General features: G+C 36.1%; 2 protein-coding genes across 7 annotated transcripts; both read right to left on the bottom strand.

Moving 5' to 3' along the window:
- Nucleotides 1–606: 606 nt before the first annotated feature.
- LOC129277610 (heme-binding protein 2-like) lies at nt 607–5385 on the bottom strand. Its single transcript, XM_054913765.2, has 5 exons — nt 5079–5385; nt 3802–3977; nt 2866–2995; nt 1720–1909; nt 607–1238 (listed from the first exon to the last, which is right to left on the bottom strand). Exons 1-5 carry the CDS (start codon nt 5167–5169, stop codon nt 1022–1024), a joined length of 804 nt encoding a protein of 267 aa, XP_054769740.2. The 5' UTR covers nt 5170–5385; the 3' UTR covers nt 607–1021.
- A 6779-nt stretch (nt 5386–12164) lies between these two features.
- On the bottom strand, nt 12165–17010 carry LOC129277608 (14 kDa phosphohistidine phosphatase-like). 6 transcript variants are annotated; one of them, XM_064110107.1, is made up of 5 exons: nt 16955–17010; nt 16578–16656; nt 15968–16261; nt 14899–15023; nt 12165–13700 (listed from the first exon to the last, which is right to left on the bottom strand). In XM_064110107.1, the coding sequence occupies exons 3-5, from the start codon at nt 16104–16106 to the stop codon at nt 13605–13607; spliced, it is 360 nt and encodes a 119-aa protein (XP_063966177.1). In that variant the 5' UTR covers nt 16107–16261; nt 16578–16656; nt 16955–17010; the 3' UTR covers nt 12165–13604. The 6 variants fall into 6 exon arrangements, with proteins under 6 accessions (XP_063966177.1, XP_063966176.1, XP_063966178.1 ...); XM_064110106.1 differs by having other exon boundaries at nt 16536–16656; nt 16955–16999; XM_064110108.1 differs by having other exon boundaries at nt 16604–16656; nt 16955–16993.
- Nucleotides 17011–17029: the final 19 nt, after the last annotated feature.

Raw genomic sequence — 17029 nt, 5'->3', positions numbered from 1 at the left:
TCCTTAATTCACTTTTATTTTGGCACCTGGCCTTTCTCAGGTTTATTGCTTTATCAGACAAATGTAAATGAAACAAATAATAAATGGTTGTAAGCTTTATCAAACTACTGCATAGATAAAAAAAAAAAAGCAAACAAGCAAATGTAGAAAACAAGGTGAAATAAAGTTTTACCTGCACAACAGAAAAAGCTTAATTAGACAACATGGTTTACGTTTTTTTATTACTTGGAATAATTCAAGCATATATATATATATATGTATATATATATATATATATATTAACACTCTTTCAACCAAAACCGAAAATTTGCATACAACCGCGGAGTCATAAACATTATACATTTCCAATTGTTTGATTTTATTTTACTGCGTATATGATATGCATTTGGAAAACAAATATTGGTAAGATGAAAGAATATATACATAATTTTCTAAACCCAATATGTTTTTTGGGGGGAATATTGTCAAAATCTAGGTTTTGCACCCGGCCTCCACTGATCAAATCAAAAGTCCTATAGCGACGTGCACAGGAATATCTGGAATTCGAGCTGTTCAGATGTTTTGTACAGATAATCATTGCCGAAAAGAGAAATCTGCAGAGTGTAGATGTAGATAAATGTTTCTTTTTTTTTTCAAGTCACGTACACGATCAATTACAGGGTGGTATATCATCTACGATTACTCCAACTGCGATTGAATATTGATTTTATTAAGTTTATTGCGCATTCAGTAACTTAAATAATAATTAGTGATCATTTTTATTGTGCAATTTAAATCACTTCATTGTTATACCAAGGAATCATCTCACTAACAATTATCGCTTGGGTAGACATTGGTCTATACTTATTTACGTCATACAATGTATCCACACTTCCATAACTAAATACGTTCGTAATTCTATTTTCCTTCCGAGTTGTGACCAAACGATGTCCACTTAATGCAGCGAGTTGTATCAGTGACTATATTGCGTTACGTCACGAATACGTCATCGATAGATAACTGTAATGTTTTTATTGAGTTCTTACAAAGACTCTATTACATTCGTATCTCCTGCGTCTTCCGCGTCTTTTGCGAGAAGCCAGACCTCATTATGTCTGTACCATAATCTGAACGGGCTATCATAACCGGCTGTATAGTACACTGACTCTTCAAAGGTTATTCCCAGTTCGATCAAGATGTTTCCCAGTTTTGTTTCGTTCTCAATCCAGTCATCGTCCTCAGCCCTTCCTCCAAATTTTCTGCATGAAAACAAAAGTAATTTACACAACTGCGTTTAAAATATCACTATAAAATTGTATATCTAATGTTGATTCTATCAGGGGTATAAATATGACTTTTCCTTTTAATAATACTTAAGTTAGAAAATGTGCTTTTTCTCAAATTTATCAATGAATTAAAATTATTTTTTAATCAATAAACGAGCCTATGTCTCAAGTGCTAATGCCATTTATATTCAAAGTTAACTGAGACAAAGACAATACCAGCCAATCGAAATGACTGGTTTGAACAGCAAATAAAAGCAGTTTCATTTCTCGATGACATTAAATGATGAATATGTATACATATTCTAATTTAGTATTCTAATATCTTATTAGGAACTCACTTTCATTCCAACTAACAAAGTATTTAAAATCAAAGCACAATCTGTCCCAGTGCTAGCTTTACTGTCAATCTATTCACTTATAAGAAATACGCAAATTGGATGCAAAATGTACTTACCCAACATAAACCGTCAACTCTGGGAAGTCAACGATGCTAATATTAGGATTGCTTGGGTTAGGGGGTGGATTGGATGCTTCTTGGTACTCGAAGGGAACGAAGAAATAGATGGTGAAATTGGTTTCACAAGCTGGACCTTGTCCAGGGATGACCCTTACCGCAACGGGAGCGGTCATCTCAACCTTCTTTTCTGGAAGGAAAAAAAGAAATCGAAATGAATAACTTTGTTGCTAGGTAACGACTTTTCAAGTGCATGCAGGTAACTAATCTAATTCCCGGAAATGATGTGTTTTATATATGGTGTGCAAGATTGTGAAGTGCATCCTACTTTTATCATAATTCATTTTTATCTCAAAACCTATGGCTGGGCAACGGAACTATGATAGTCGTCAGTATCAGTCATTAGAAAAAGCTAAAATAAATGACCAGTCATATACAGATTTCAGCCAGTCATGTGATTAGGATATCACCCGGACAGAAACTTACAAAAATTAATTCTTTCCAAGAACTATTAGAGCTTGGAACTTATTGGATCCTAATATAAAGAACAAAATATCTGTAGAAAGTTTCAGAGCAACACTCTGACCCACACGTGAGCAGCACACTGGTGATTTGCAGTCTACTGCCCTGCCGGTGTAAACTTCAGAAGGTTCACCATTTTATGATGCAGACTAATAGATCTGGGGTTTATCATATCATTGGTAAATAGGAACAAATAAGATTGTTGTGTATAAGCTAGGACACCAATTCTACCGTTACAGTTACAATTACTTTAACTTCCAAGGTTTGACAAGGTAAAATAATGGCAAAATTTCCCGTTTTATTTATATTTTTTATGAAGCGAGCCCCTACAGTAGGAGTGGTGCCAAAGGGGGCAGTCAACAGCTTTTTTCCCCGTAGTAATGTAAAGGGAGAAAAGGGGAGAAAAGGAGATCAAGGAAAGAAAATGGTATAAAAGGGAGACGCCTTGGTCGTGAATACATCTACAATACCTCTATATAGTTCTGTTAAGAAAAAATATGACGTCAACCTTAGGTCGTCTAGCCCCCTGCCCCCTTCCCCACTCCTATCAAATTGTCCTGACGCCACCCTTGCCCAGGGGTAAAAAGTGTTGTGTACACCAAAGTTGTAATATAAAGGACTTACTTTCGTCATTTTCACCATCTATGTAGTCGAAAAGTCTCATGAATCCAGTACTTGTAGCTTCATCATGAGTAAGACCCATTACTGTAGTAGATACCCACTTGGCGGGCTCATAAACTCGCTTCTCGTATTTCTACAAATAGAAGAAAACAAATCAGATATTGAATAAATAGCCATTCGTAATTATGAAAATATCAAAAGAAGATTTGTAAGAAATTATATATATATATGTATTCACTACAAACTTTTACATTATTATACCCCGGTTTTATCATAACTGCAAACAAGGGGCTTGAAGCATTTCGAAGACTATTCCTACCGCGTATTAGGCCATAAACCTCACCTGGGTCAAGTGTGGCAAATGTAGATCAAGGTCACTTGCCGAGGACGTTCGTACCACGGCGGGAATCGAACCCTGAACGATTTTATCAAAATAACGTCCGGAGACATAACCACTATATTATATCCTACTTCTTCCTACCTTATCCTGCATTAAAATCAAAGAATGATTTCTGATATCTTTGTGTCATATCACTACATTATGAAAATGATATACGATAAAGATATGAATAATGATACTTGCCAACAAAAAGCATAGTTGCTCTTCCAAGGGGGATTCTTTTTTTGTATTTATATGTTTTATTGGGTCAACACGGACCAAGTATAAACAAAACTAAAAAATCAAACATAATTAAACTATTTACAAATGATCATAACATCATTAGAACAAAAAAACATAAATGATAATTTAAAAAAAAACAAAAAAAAGCGGAAAGTTTTATGCAATGGCACAATACATGATATTTAACACAACTTTGATGGCAAGTATTATGCTTATACACAGTTAACAGGATACATACAATGATACATGTGCAGATGACAAAAATTATAATTCAAACTTCCATTTCTTAAAATGAGCCGTCCAAGGGAGATTCTCACCTTGGGAACCTCTGTGACGGTTCTGTATCTTGGGCACTGCAAACCATGACATTGATCAGGTCCATCGTAGGTAGCACCTCCTCCTAAACTCCTGACACATGCCAGAGTCGCAGGAACAAGCAGCATAAGTAGAAGTATATTCTGGCTTAGATGAGCCATGGTTATACTAATACCACCTGAAATGGAAGAGAGATGGTGGGTTCGAACGTTGAGTACCTAAATTAATTGAATATTTATATAATTCCTATATTTTCTAGTAATGCTACTATAGAATAGTATATGAGATTTCCCCACTCTGGCTCATTTTTCCCATATACACTTAGTAACCTCGACTACCTGATTGCTAAAAGTAATCATACGGTGGTTTGCTATAAAAAATAAAAAAAGTGCCCTTGAAAAGTAGGAAAAATTCTTGGGCGAGCACATGTGCATCGTGACTGTGACACGCAGTGGCGTAATGAGCCAAAAATTTGAGGGGACTTGAAATGGCGCATCTGGCAAATTTATATAAAAAAAAGTTAATGATAATGACATTAATATCTTATTCTTATATAGCGCTTTTCATGAGATCCATATCAAAAGCGCGAGCAAGCGAAGCGATCGAGTGAGCAAAAATTTCGACATTTTTATTACAATACAAGAATCCAATTTTGTGATGGATTTTGACATATTATTCAAAAAATAATATCATATTTTACCCTTTTCTCTTTCTTTCCTTTTCTCTCCCTTTCTCTTTTTTTTTCATGGTCGCGAAATTTCTTTTGGGGTGAGAAAGCGCCTCAGGGCATGCACCCCCTCATAATGTACGTACGCCACTGGCGACACGTTATGCTATATCTGACTGAAAACTAATGCACAGTAAAAAAAATAATAACACATTGTTTAAGCCTGTCAATAACAACAAGTTATTTAAACTTTTTTGTAATTGTTTATACTTTTTAAACAACTTGTTTAAAAAATTTAAACAATTGTATAAAAATTTTAAACAATAGTTGTTAGAGTGACGGGCTTAAACAACGTGCTTAAAATGTTAAACAGCGTTTTTACAGTGTGTACTCGAAACACTGCTAAAATTGTCGAATTATATGTTGCAGAACGTTCATGGCCACTCGCCATATACGCGAAAGCTCAGGCTTAGGGCACTGCGTGCCCCCCCCCCCCCTCCCAAGCATACCAAACATACCAAACAACGGTCTTGTTTATAAAATAAAACTTATATTTAATTCAGGATATCACTTAAACTGATAGAAGAACTGCAATGTCTTACACCAACTTACCAGATTTACTTTGGGGAGAAAAGCCGTTATCCACTCCAGGTACGCTCCAAGAAGACCTCTTGCTCAGTGATTCACAACAAAGGAGAAACATGGCCTTTTTATAAGTTTATGTCACGTTTATGGGCACGCATTTTGAAAACTTGCATAAGCGGCGAAAACAAAGGAAACAATCAGTGTTTACTTGGCACTTCACCAATGGAATACAAAAAGCATGTGTTCTCTTGATAAAGTACGTCGGCCTAAATGAATGTTATCAAAACAGTTCAAAATAAATGTGTATATTAAAAGGCTTGACATCATCGAAGTCAACAATAGTCGAGTTATACAACCTGAGCAAGTACGAATAAAGGTCGTTTAATTGAACCATAGAGCTCCATGATTGAACCAAAATCTAAAACCCTGAAACTCTAAAAGGATTCCCTACAGGCGCGTACGCAGGGGGAGGGGGTTACAGGGGTTCAAATCCCCCCCCCCCCTCGGCTTTATTTGAAACTTTTTTTTTTCTTGTCAATTTGTTTTGTTATGAAAAGACAAAATTTTCTCTCTTTTTGGTGAAAACCTTATTTTACTTTTTTGTTTGCTTGTCAAATTTTCATTCAACTCGAAACCCCACCCCCTTTCAAAAACCCTGCGTACGCTACTGATTACCTATCATAATATAGCAACACTTAAAATAATTCGTTTTTATGTGCTCGTAACTGAAAGAGGCATTCATAGATTGGAATACCCTATAGAAGTACCAGTGTGCATTCCGTGGAAGTATTACCTTTCCCAGAGGGAATTAACAAGACACCTCTGTTTGAGCGTTCGATCTATAATAAAAGTACAAAATACTTCTCCGTGTTTTCAATTATCATTATTATGTGCGGGTATTTAGAGATCATTTGGATCATTGGCTATATTTATCTATTAGCCTCTGATTGAAGATTTACCCGGCGTATTATCTGCAAGACTAGAGGAGGGGGTGGGGTTATAAGTGAGAACCGGTCTGATAATCGCTTCCCTCTCAACAATAAATAAACAACAAATTCCAATAAGAATAAGACGAATAAGACGATTAAAATGCCGCAATCTAGTGTCACGCAGAATGTCCTGTTATATCCTCGAATCATTTGCCTTTATTAAACCGGTTGATTAAATTCTAATCACTGGCCATAATCAAGAGATCAAATCAGGGGCAATGGAACCAGGGGGCAGAGGGCACTCCCCCCACCCCCCCCCCAAAAAAAAAAAAACCGTAGGAAAAAAGAATACCCTTTTTTCAAAATGGAATATGCCCTCTTTCAAAATGATATGCCTTTTTAAAACTAAAACATAATACATTCTAGTTAGAAAATCACAAATCTTTGGGCTCTCGCTTTGCGCTCACATCAGTTATTGTTTAGTAAGCAACTCTTCCTGTTCATGGTTACAAAATGTTTAGAATGTCTAGTTTTCAGGTTGGAATATCATAAGTTTTTGGCTTGCGTTTCGCGCTTGCATGAATTATTGTTTAGTAAGGTAGGCTCATTCTGTTCCTGGTTACAAAAATGCTTAGAATGTCAAATTGTCAGGTTTAAATATCACAAATTTTAGCTCGCGCTTCGCGCCCGCATTATTTGATTGGTGAGATGTGTGTCCTATTCATGAGTCACTAAATGCAGTCCTTAACAGGTTCCTCGTCTTACAAAGAGTTGCGATTGATCCGATTAAACTAAAACTATGGAATTTTATAGTAACGTTAACATCTAAAACGCATATGTTTGTTTCTAGATATGATGTATGTGTGTTAAAATATCGGATCATTCGTGTCTCTTTGTAAGACGGGGACCCTGGAGTCCAGTCCATTGCATTGAGCGTCACCACACCTCTTTCGTAAGAGCAATCTTGATAGACAGGTAACTTTCGACCAATCAGAATATGTTTAGGAATAAGTCCGCATGCAGGCACGTACCCTTGGTTTTCGCATAATGAGAGTGTGAAATGGTAGACTAGATTCCTTCATGTTTCTTGTCTACTTGTTTGACAGGGAGGGTTTGTCAACTCTGTAGGAATTGATAAATGAAACTTCGCGAGTTTTAATCTTCTCCAACTTTATTTGAAGTGTTCATATGAGAGTTTTGCTGAATATATATTGCTTCATGATTGAATTATAAACAAAACGCTCTTTCACTTATTTTTTCATGTTTACGCTTCCCGTGCATCTTTGAGTATATTTTGATTTGGTTCAAAAGAAGTCCTATATACCACAGACGTTGGTCCGTGGGTGAGACAAACCCTTTATCACCCCACCCCCTTCTCTCTCTTTCTTCAAAATGATAAAGTTCTGTGTTAATATTGCCTTTGTCACGAGTTGTACTCTAAATTTACCTTTAAAAAAAAATCTTAATATGCATTACAAAAGGCGACCCCCTAAGAATTTTCAAGTATTGAAATAAAAAGGGAGCAAGCAGTGGCGTACCTGGCATATTTCGTCAGGGGGGGGGGGGCAAGTGACAAGAATGAGCAAGGTGGGGGTGATAGGCATGGACGTATATAGGCACAATTTTTTTCAAGGGGGGGCTGATAATAATTGCCCAAATATCAACTTCACAATTTTTAATTTTCGAGCGAGCAAAGCGAGCGAACATTTTTTTCCAATTATTATTTAGCCTTTTTACATGATGTGAAACGTGCAGAAATTATACATTCGGTCACAAAATTACCAATACACGAGGATATTTGGGCACCTCGCAGTCCTCGTTGCCCTGCATTTTGCAGCCCACCCCCCCCCCCCATACACGTTGGATGTGTAGGTCCGGCAGTGGCACTGAAGGTGGGAAAGGTTACCCAGGGGTACCCAATAAAACAGTTTGGATCTTGCTACTACTGATATTTGCTATCGGGCGATTGCACTTTATTGTCGAAAATTAATTCTTTTTTTTTTATATCATTCCAGAAATGAAATGTATTGGATCGTGATCGATATATTTCTAATCAAGTGGTAATTGCAATGTTTATATAAACATACTTCTTTTATTCCTCTGAAGGTGTTTACATTATGTTCCCAATTCTGCTGATTTGGAGACGTTATAAAAAAAGGTATTTGACATTGAAATCAGTTAAAAATAATAATATAAAAATGATAATTGCGAGCGCGAAGCGCGAGCTGATTTTTTTCTAAAAATTAGACCTGAAACGATACATTTTGTGCCCTTAATTATTAATACGATGGGTAACTTCCTTAATAAATCATGCGAGCGCGAAGCGCGGGCTAAAATTTTTGATATTCCTAACTGGACACTAGACATTCTAAGTAGTTTTACATGATGAGTATTTAAACAGTCGTGCGTGCGCGAAGCGTGAGCTAAATCTTTTGATATTCCGACTTAAGAACTTGATATTCTAAGCACTTTTAGAAACCATGAAAAAATTGGTTTCTAACTGAATAATTAATAGATGCGAGCTGAAAATTTGAGATATTACCCCTGAAAAGTGGGTATTCTAAGCACCTTTTTTTTTAAAACTATGAACAAGATGGTAGTTAAAAACAATTAATTGCTGTGAGCAATTTTTGATATTTCGACCTGAAAACTTTACATTCTGAGCACTTCATTTAAAGGTCAAGTCCACCTCGTAAAAATGTTGATTCGAATCAATAGAGAAAAATCAGACAAGCATTATGCTGAAAATTTCATCAAAATCGGATGCAAAATAAGAAAGTTATGACATTTTAAATTTTCGCTTATTTTTCACAAAATAGTTATATGCACAATTTAGTCACATGCAAACAAGAGAATCGATGATGCCCCTCACTATTTCGTTTTGTTTTTCATTGTTCGAATTATACATTATTTCAATATTTGCAGATTTGACAATAAGGACCAACTTGACTGAACCATAAATGTTAAGCAATGGTAATTCAACATGTTCGAAATAAAACTTTGTTTCACAAGGATAATGAGGAGAAATTAGAATATTTCATATAATAAAATACAAAAGAAATAGTGAGTGAGTGATGTCATCAGTTCCCTCATTTGCTTACCGACCGGGATGTGCATATAACTGTTTTGTGAAATAAGCGAAACTTTAAAATATCATAACTTTCATATTTTACATCCGATTTTGATGAAATTTTCAGTGTTATGCTTGTTGGATTTTTCACTTTTTATTCAAATCAAAATTTTGTTGGGGTAGACTTGTCCTTTAATTATGAACAGGATGGAATTTATGCGTTTGCGAAGCTAGAGCTGAAATTTTTGATATTCCGACCTAAGAACTTGATATTCTAAGCAATTTTTGTAACCGTGAATAAATTGGTTTCTAATGATATATTTTTTATTTTTTATATTCCGACCTGAAAACCGGACATTCTAAACACTTCATTTAACTATGAACAGGATGGAGATACCTAAACAGTTATATGTGAGCACGAAGTGCGAGCTGAAATTTTTGATATTCCGGCCTAAGAACTGGATATTATAAGCACTTTTTGTAACCGTGAACAAATTGGTTTATAACTAATCAATTGACGCGAGCGCAAAGTGTGAGCAGAAAATTTTTGATATTTTAACCTGAAAACCAGACATTTATTTTAGGTATCCAACTAAAAAATTAATGCGAGCGCTTAGCGCGAGCGAAATTTTTATTGTTTTAATTGCATTACCTAAAACTTGTTCTGTACCTTTTTCCTGTCCCTGGTCAGCCCAGTCCGTACTCACTATCGGTACAGAGAGCTCTAAAAGTCGCATTACGTACAAATCACAATTTACCGATAAAAGTGTAGTTTAATTGGCATTTACCGACAAATATGGTTGAACTAAAAAACCGACTCAGTTGGAACACCCCGTGTGCCCGACAGTTTATAATTTTTTCCGACAGTCTGCAGTCCAGTTTTTGTTTTCCCCTTTCTCTTACTATTTCTTCTTTTTTCCCCTTCCCTCTTTTTTCTCTCTTTCCTTTTTCCTCTTTTCTTTCCCTTTTTTCTTTGCTTGTGACTCGTCAGGGGGGGCAGTCTGCCCCCCCTTAGGTACGCTAGTGGGAGCAAGGGAGGGAGAAAAGAAGAAAGAAAAGCATAAAAGGAGATACCTAGGCCCATAATTAATATCCCTTTAATTACATCGATAAAAAATATGACATTTCTCTTAGGTCGTTTTGCCCCCCCCCCCCCAAAAAAAAAAAAATACAATATCCTGGCGCCGCCCCTGCGCTTTTGTCATTAGTAATTCTACTCGATTCTGCCGTTAGCTGTCATGTACATTTTTCAATAACTTTTTTCCAATCAACCACTCACTTCCTCTCTCTTTCTACCCCCCCCCCCTCTCTCTCTTTCTCTCTCTCATTTTATCCCTCCTTTCCTCCTGTAAAAGCTTTCATATCTCCTTCCAATTCATATCTCTCACTTTCCCTTCCGATAGTGTCGATTTTTGTGTAACCCGCAATCACACAACACTTGGTCTAAACATGCTTCGTCTACTTCTGGGAAGTGTTTCATCAACATTTTCATCCGACAAGTTGTCAGATCTGACAACTTTCCTGAATTTGATTGGTTGAAAAGCACGGTTACTGTGGTTACTGTCGGAAAACAAAACGGGACTTGTCGGATAAAACGTCAGACAAGTCCTTTCATGAAATACTCCCAAAATCGTCTTCTACAAACCATTTGGTCTATTGCCATTTAGCCTATTTACAATTTTGCCTAATTTTGATTGAGGATATACCCAATGGCCCATATTCTAAAGTCAGGCTTAACGTAAACCATTGTCTAACTCTGTGCTATAATTATAGGGAGCAAAAAAAATAAAGATTCCGTTTACATTGTATAATATCTTATGTTTGATATTTTGTTTCCTGTTGCTTTCATAAAGAAGAAAAATACTTCAGTTATCATTAATTCCCAGACAATCATGAACAATTTTGGTGTCATATGAGTTAATAAACTGAATATGTACTGTTAGGGATTTGTGCCCCAATTGACTCTCCATAGTTCAACCAAAACTTTAAACCAGGGTTTACTATAAACCCGAGTTCAGAATACGGGCCAATTCGTCTAAAATAACTTAGTGCATATGAATCAAATTTAAAAAAATAAGTAGACAAAATCCAAATTAGACTATCTGGGCATTCGATTCAGTGGGTATTAGACCAAGTGTCGTGTAGACCAAACAACAACTAGACCAAATTAGATATTAGACCAAATGGGCTTTCCCATGTGGTACTACACTACATGTACCTGAGAAGTAGGCCAACTGCATGTAGACCAAGTGAAAAAACACACACCCTCACAGAACCATTCAAACTGTGTTAGCCTGTTGGAAAGAGCAGTGTCCCACGGTGTGTTCAGTGTGCAACACAATGTGAACACTCACTGTGGAGGTGTCCACAGTGGGAAATTAGTTTCACATTATTACATTTAAGAATCTTAATTTTGTGAATCACATAGTCAGAGTGCACTGTGTGAACACACCAGTGAAGTGTGAACACTCACTGTGGATGTGTCCACAGTGGGAAATTATTATCACACTGTTACATCAGAGCATTTCAACTAATTTGTGAACCTCATAATGGCATAGTTCATTGAAATTATGAACACAGTGTGATAACTCACACTCTGGGGGTATCCACAGTGTGAAATTATTATCCCATTGTTACATTAAAGCCTTTTAAATTGGGGAGTCTCAGTCACAGAGTGCACTATGTGAACACACTGTGGATATGTTCAGTGTGAAAATATTCTCACAATGTTACATCAGAGCATTTCAACTTTGCAAATCACATATTCACATAGTCCACAATGTGAATTGCGAACACTCACTGTGGAGGTGTCCACAGTGTTAAATTATTCCCAGATTGTAACCTTACAGCATTTTAACTTTGTGAACAGTCAAGAGTATCACTACATGAACTGATCACTCACACTGCCAAGGTGTCCACAGTGCGAAGTTATCTTTATATTTTGTTAAATTTGAGTATTTTGATATTGTGAATCATATGTTCACAAAGTCCAAGTCCACTTTGTGAACAAACTGTGCAAACACTGCATTGCATAACATTGATCTTTCCAACAGGGACATGATCTGGACAAATATATGCTGCCATCGACAGGCAAAAAAAAAATCAAAACAGTAGTTCTTATAAATCATAATTTTATATTCAAAGTTAAACAGGAAATACATGTAGGTCGGATATAGCACTCTTAACAGTGCATTAGTTAACATTCAAACACAAATTTGCTCAAAAATCACAATAAAAATAATATTTCAGGGGTAGAATGACAATAGAAGTAAAAGATTAAAGTTTCTTATATATCTGGTTGTGTGTTTCAATTGTCAAGGGAACTGTTTCACAGTGATTGTGAAAAGGTCATTTTGTATTATGTACAGTACCAAGAAATGATGCATGATGTAATATTGGGATCACCAAAAACTTCACTCAATCCTGTAGGGGGCAATGCAATGAGATTTATGTTATGGGACCAAGATTTTGAAAGAAAAATATGAAACACTCCATGAGGCAATAGAGCCAAGTGCACTATCACCACCTTCACTCGCATGCGAATGATGCATGACGCAATATTAAACCAAAAGGCCACTGGCAAGATGACTACTGTACCCATCTTGTTGGCATTATACTCATAATCCATGCAAAAAATTGCACCCTAACAAAACCATCACACACTAGCCCTGCTAGTTAGAACATTCCTGCATACACTGATTCATGCACCAGTGTTCATGCAAATACTGATAACACTGAAGTAGATGATTTTTTTTTTCAAATTCTACTATCTCATTGTTTTCATCCCCCCCCCCCCTAAAATAAAATTAAATATTAAAAATGGGGCAGAAAGAGCACCAAAGGATGGATTCATATGAAATTTAAACAAAAATCCACATTAAAAACTATTTCTAGATGATGCCTCTTGATAAGGGATGCCTGGTCAAGTATTGATGTCACCTTCAGCATTTACATTTTATAGAGAGGTGTTTAATAGTAGAGGTGTTGCGGCTCAGTGGATAAGTCTCTGGACTTTGAACCACAAAGTCTGGGGTTCAAATTCCACTGCAGCACTTGTGTGACACTTTAACAAGGTGTTGATCTATATTTGCCACTTTCCACCCAGGTGTTGTAAATGGGTACCCAGAAGGAAGCGCCCAATAAGAGATGTGCTAATGACGGGGTAATAGTTTACATTGCTTAGAAACTATAAACATTGTAGTAGGGGCAATAAAAAATTTGCATATTATCATTACTATTTAATGTTGATTCATACCTGAAGTACTATCATTGATTTTTGCATGAGTTTGTGGGTCAATATTTATCACATAAGACTCATGTCAAATCCTTCTCTCCTGGTAAATGGTCAGATGAACTAGACAAATAATGGATATCTTTGAGTTTAGACTTGCCCTTATTCATCATTATGACTTGATATGCATAGACCTCCTAAAACTTACGCAAAATCATTCCTTCCCAGAACATGGTAAGATGAAATTGACAATGGATATCTTTAGTTCAAATTGGCATTTGTTCACCAAATGTGAATGCAACCATCTTGAACCATATTATACATCAATAGCCCTCGTTGTTGAATGTAATACTGGTATAGCTTGGGTACTTCTTCTTCAGAATCTGCACTGCCATGCTGTGGTCAGCCTGTCCAAACCCCTGTATAGAAAATGAATAAAGGAAAATCAAAGGGGGAGATAGAGAAGGATGGAGGGAGAAAGTACAAGAAAGAAATTTATATATACAAGGAGAGGAGAGGAGAAACTTGAATTTCAGGTTGGGAGAATTTTTTATCAAAATACTGAAATAATTGATAAGACAACTATGAATATAATGAAATCATTTACCAGAACTCAAACCACTTACAAAATAAAAAGCAAGCAAATACATAATTACAAACTACAAAGTATGAATGAGATTATGAAAACAAAGAAAAATTCTAATCAAGAAAGAGATATGTTTTTACAAGGCATTTTTCTTTTTTTTCTTTTTTTCTGGGGGGGGGGGATTTTGGGGGGTTTCATTTCACAACTTACTGCCTATATCTGCAACATTGGATGAGTTTAACATTGCAATGAATGGAGATTTCCATGGCACATTGATTTCCGGGCTCCTTTTTTTTTTAGTTTCCAGGACTCTTTTGAACATTTTTTTTTTTTTTTGGGGGGGGGGGGGGGTAAATCGCCCCCAGTCCCGTGTAATTTTTTCTCTGGTTTTTAGGAGTTTCTTGAATTGATCTCTAGAGTTTGCTGATTAAAAAAAAGCCGGGATTATGTTCCATTCTTTGGATGCGGTTACAGTAAAAGTGTGATCACCAATATACATTGTTTACAAGTCTTTGGAATTCAGTGCGAGATATATGGGCCTATGGATACAACACTGCACTAAGTTATACAAAAGAAATAATATAAAATTTCATCAGTAATATAGTATTTTGTGTAATTAATTTGTATTTTTTTAAATTGTATGATTCTGCATAAATTATCACCCACTCTCCACTCAGGTGTAAATGGGTTCCTGCATTAAATCTAGTTGCAGCAAACACAGACTTCTAGTTTAATTGTCACCATATCTTAAATTCTTCATAGAATTAGATCTGGTACAATTGGTGAAATCATGAAATCAGGGTTGTGAGTGGTCACAAATAAAAAGATCTGAAAAAAGCCGAAACTTGTAGAAAGTCTGAAATAGAAAGAGCTCCCATACTTTTTGTACAGAGGAAAGCCAAATATAAGCTGAAATTAAGCTGAATATCAAAAAGAAAAAAATCTGAAATCAGATAAAAATCTGAACTCTCACACCCCTGTGAAATCTAACTTCTGAAGCTCATTTAATGACACTGACTTTCATCACTTACCATGGAGTATCCATATACCAGAATAGTCTTGGCATTCTTGTCGTGCTCGATTCTTCCCCCTCCTGGACAGTCACATTGGATACCTTGCTTCTCAAGCGCAGGAGTTACCTCGTCATAGATATCAGCTGCAGAATTAATACAATACATACATGATGCTTAAATAAATGTACCAAAAAAATACAATTTTTATATTAAATCATTATTCTGATTCGGAAACTATAAATTATTTTGCAAATACTTAGGCCTAATGAGTGATAAAATATATATCAAATGAAATATTGTCTATTGATATTCTATTTATTTACAACTATAAAACAAGAAATGAATACATATTTTATATTTGTATCAATTTAATAGGTAGCCTACTTGTGAATTCTGCCTACACTGTCATCCCCCACCCCCCCCCCCCAAAAAAAAAGGTCTTTAGGTTCTTAATATCAGCAACAAAAAGTATAGCCCACATACTGTAACTGCCAGGTCCTTTTTGCATGTACCAGTTAGTCAATCGCACAAGGGAGATTTAAACACAGAATAAAAATCAAGATAAGTGTTATCAATTTCAGCAGCGACACAGGAACATAAAAATTGAGGAAGTTTGATTTGAAGGAATAAATTGTAAAATTCAAAGCAAGATGAAGAATCACTCATGATACCCTCATTATGGGTGATGTCCGACCAATAATATCACAAGTAAAAATAAGAAATAAAGACGAAAGTAGAAAATAAAATTATGTTTTTTATCTGTTCATAATGGCCTAGAAATGTTGTATCTTTTTATTTTTGGTGGATTTTTTATAACCTATTTGAAGGGCCTAGTTTTTTTCTGCAATAATAGAAGATTTGTCTGTACGGTAAGAAGACAACCCATTAAATATGAGGGGGTTGGGACATCTCTGACTGCAGGCCGAGTTGTCACACCTCTTTCGTGATTTTTTTTCCCACAAGTTTGTGTCTATTTTTTCTGGTGGGACAACTCTGCCCACGGTCCGAGTTGTCCCTGATTCGAATATGAGGCCAATAGGCAATGCTATTAACTGACAGAAAATTTCTGTCTAGGCACTATCCTTACCATGATATCCACAACGTCTGTAACCTCTGACAATATACTTTGACTGGTCTCCAACTGATAGTTTTATCAGGATGTACTTGAATCTCCCTGATCCATCAATGTCTACTTCATCAACTCTTTGCATGGCTTCCAATGCCATAGTTCAGTTACACTTAAGTTGCCTCAATCTCAAAGAGTTGGAACTGGTACTAGATCTTGATCGGGATTGACTTGTGGTCAGTCAGACTCAGACTCAGAGGCTGATCTCACTCATGCAGGCTCAGTAATATTGAGTCAAGTTCTCTGGGCCGTTCTCTGCAACCAATCACATTCACAGAAATGTCAATTTTCTTTTGGTTGAACAATTTATTAACAATAACTTGTTTTTTTAAACCTCTTATTTATCCTCTTATAAAAGGCCTTAATATATAGAGTTCTTCCCCCTAATCCAATCCAGGCTCCACCAAAAAAAAAATGATCGTCCCAACTTGATTAATCATTGAAGATTAACTAGCCTGGGGCTGGGCCTGGCTGGTCTCCTCTGCACTCACTGCAGTGACACTGATGAATGACGATTAATTCACAGAACTTATTTCCAAATTATATTTTGAAGAAAAAAAATCCAAAGAACTTGAAGAATTAGATGCAAACGACGACTCTGTTCCTGATCCTGCCTGGTCCAAATCCAGGGGCCGATTGCACGAAAGGGTCTTTCCAAGGACCGTCTTTCGTGTCGCCCATCTTTTATGATGCGCTATAAGCGGGGTGTTTCTGAAATTTATGATAAACAAATAAAATTCGTAAGCTTGCTTTTAAATCAAATTTTATACAATTTCATGAGATATCACATCATTTTATAAACAAATATTTTGTTTATTTTAACGGACAAATAAAATATATTTGCAGATAATTTATTTGAAATGCGTTTCACATGGCGTATCATAAAAGATGGGCGACACGAAAGACGGTCCTTGGAAAGACCCTTTCGTGCAATCGGCCCCAGTGAGCTGTATAGAGCTTTCCAATTTTCGTGTACTGTTACGTAATAACACTACGGTACCGGTACCTCTCATCAAACAATGC

This window comes from Lytechinus pictus, chromosome 15 (assembly GCF_037042905.1).
Source record: "Lytechinus pictus isolate F3 Inbred chromosome 15, Lp3.0, whole genome shotgun sequence".
Lineage (NCBI taxonomy): Eukaryota > Metazoa > Echinodermata > Echinoidea > Temnopleuroida > Toxopneustidae > Lytechinus > Lytechinus pictus.
The sequence above is the reverse complement of the archived record's forward strand: the minus strand, read 5'-3'. Positions and strand labels throughout refer to the sequence as shown.

Coding starts and splice junctions, on each gene's coding strand:
- LOC129277608 (XM_064110107.1), bottom strand. CDS start 16,106: ATGGCATTGGAAGCCATGCAAAGAGTTGATGAAGTAGACATTGATGGA. Junction 15,024..15,967: donor CAGACGTTGTGGATATCATG/GTAAGGATAGTG, acceptor TTAATTCTGCAG/CTGATATCTATGACGAGGTA. Junction 13,701..14,898: donor TGGTATATGGATACTCCATG/GTAAGTGATGAA, acceptor TTTTCTATACAG/GGGTTTGGACAGGCTGACCA.
- LOC129277610 (XM_054913765.2), bottom strand. CDS start 5,169: ATGTTTCTCCTTTGTTGTGAATCACTGAGCAAGAGGTCTTCTTGGAGC. Junction 3,978..5,078: donor TTCTCCCCAAAGTAAATCTG/GTAAGTTGGTGT, acceptor CTTCCATTTCAG/GTGGTATTAGTATAACCATG. Junction 2,996..3,801: donor CCGTCACAGAGGTTCCCAAG/GTGAGAATCTCC, acceptor TTCTATTTGTAG/AAATACGAGAAGCGAGTTTA.